We start from the raw sequence: 915 nt of genomic DNA on the forward strand, positions 1-915 counted from the left end.
AAAGAAGATATACAGATAAAAATGAAGATCTGTAAAAATACTCAACACCATTAAGATATTAGGGATTTCCCTTATGACAATATCAATTGTTGGCAATGATGCAGACCAACTGAAACTCTTACATATTGTTGGTAGAATTTTAAAATGATTTAGTCATTTGGAAGTTTCTTATAAATTGTCACCTAGAAATTCCATTCTTAGGTACATAACAAGTGAAATAAAATCGTATGACCTCACAAAAACCTGGATGCAAATGTTTGTATAAACTTTATTAGCAATCATCCAATCAAAATGCCTTTCAAGTAAGGAATGAATAAACAAAATAGGCATCATCCATTGCAGGCCTGCGTCCTCAGCATCATCAGGCTGTCCGGGGCCAGAGGCGTCCGGGGCACGCGCGGTGGCGGGCGTGGGGACGCGCCCTCCGGCCCGGGCCGCCCGCCGCGCTCACATCCGGGCATCCCGGGAGTTTTTGGTTTCCTAGACGGCCTCCGCCGAGGACGCCGGACGGGGGCGGGGCGGGGCGAGGGGGCGAGCGGCGGGCGCGGGGACCAGGGCGACCGCCGTGGCCATGGCGACCGCGGCTCAGAGCACGGAGAGGTCGTGACACGACCTGGAGCGCTGCTTGAAGAACTTGGCGTTGCGCGGCACCAGGTTGGCGAGGAAGCGCTTGGCCTTCTTGGTGAGGCTCTCGCGGCGCGCGGGCGGCGCAGGGCCCTCGGGGCTGCCCCGCTCCGGCCGCCGGCCCGCGGCTCGCCCCCGGCCCCGCCGCAGCCGGATCTGGCGCACGGCGCCCTCGAAGAGCTCCCGCGTGTTGTGGTGCAGCGCGGCCGACGTCTCGATGTGCTTGCAGCTCAGCGTCGCGGCCAGGTGGCGGCCCTCTGCGGGAACGGACCGGATCAGGCGCCCGGGGCC

General features: G+C 59.2%; 1 protein-coding gene across 1 annotated transcript in view; it reads right to left on the minus strand.

The window, feature by feature from the left end:
- Positions 1-585: 585 nt before the first annotated feature.
- REM2 (RRAD and GEM like GTPase 2) overlaps positions 586-915 on the minus strand; it is a 3,530-nt gene continuing 3,200 nt past the window's right edge. The window contains exon 5 of the mRNA XM_008065271.2: positions 586-881. Coding sequence (XP_008063462.1) covers positions 586-881 — 296 coding nt within the window. The remainder of the gene's footprint in view (positions 882-915) is intronic.

Source organism: Carlito syrichta, unplaced genomic scaffold (genome assembly GCF_000164805.1).
Source record: "Carlito syrichta isolate Samal-C Ts95f unplaced genomic scaffold, Tarsius_syrichta-2.0.1 Scaffold308201, whole genome shotgun sequence".
Taxonomy (NCBI): domain Eukaryota; kingdom Metazoa; phylum Chordata; class Mammalia; order Primates; family Tarsiidae; genus Carlito; species Carlito syrichta.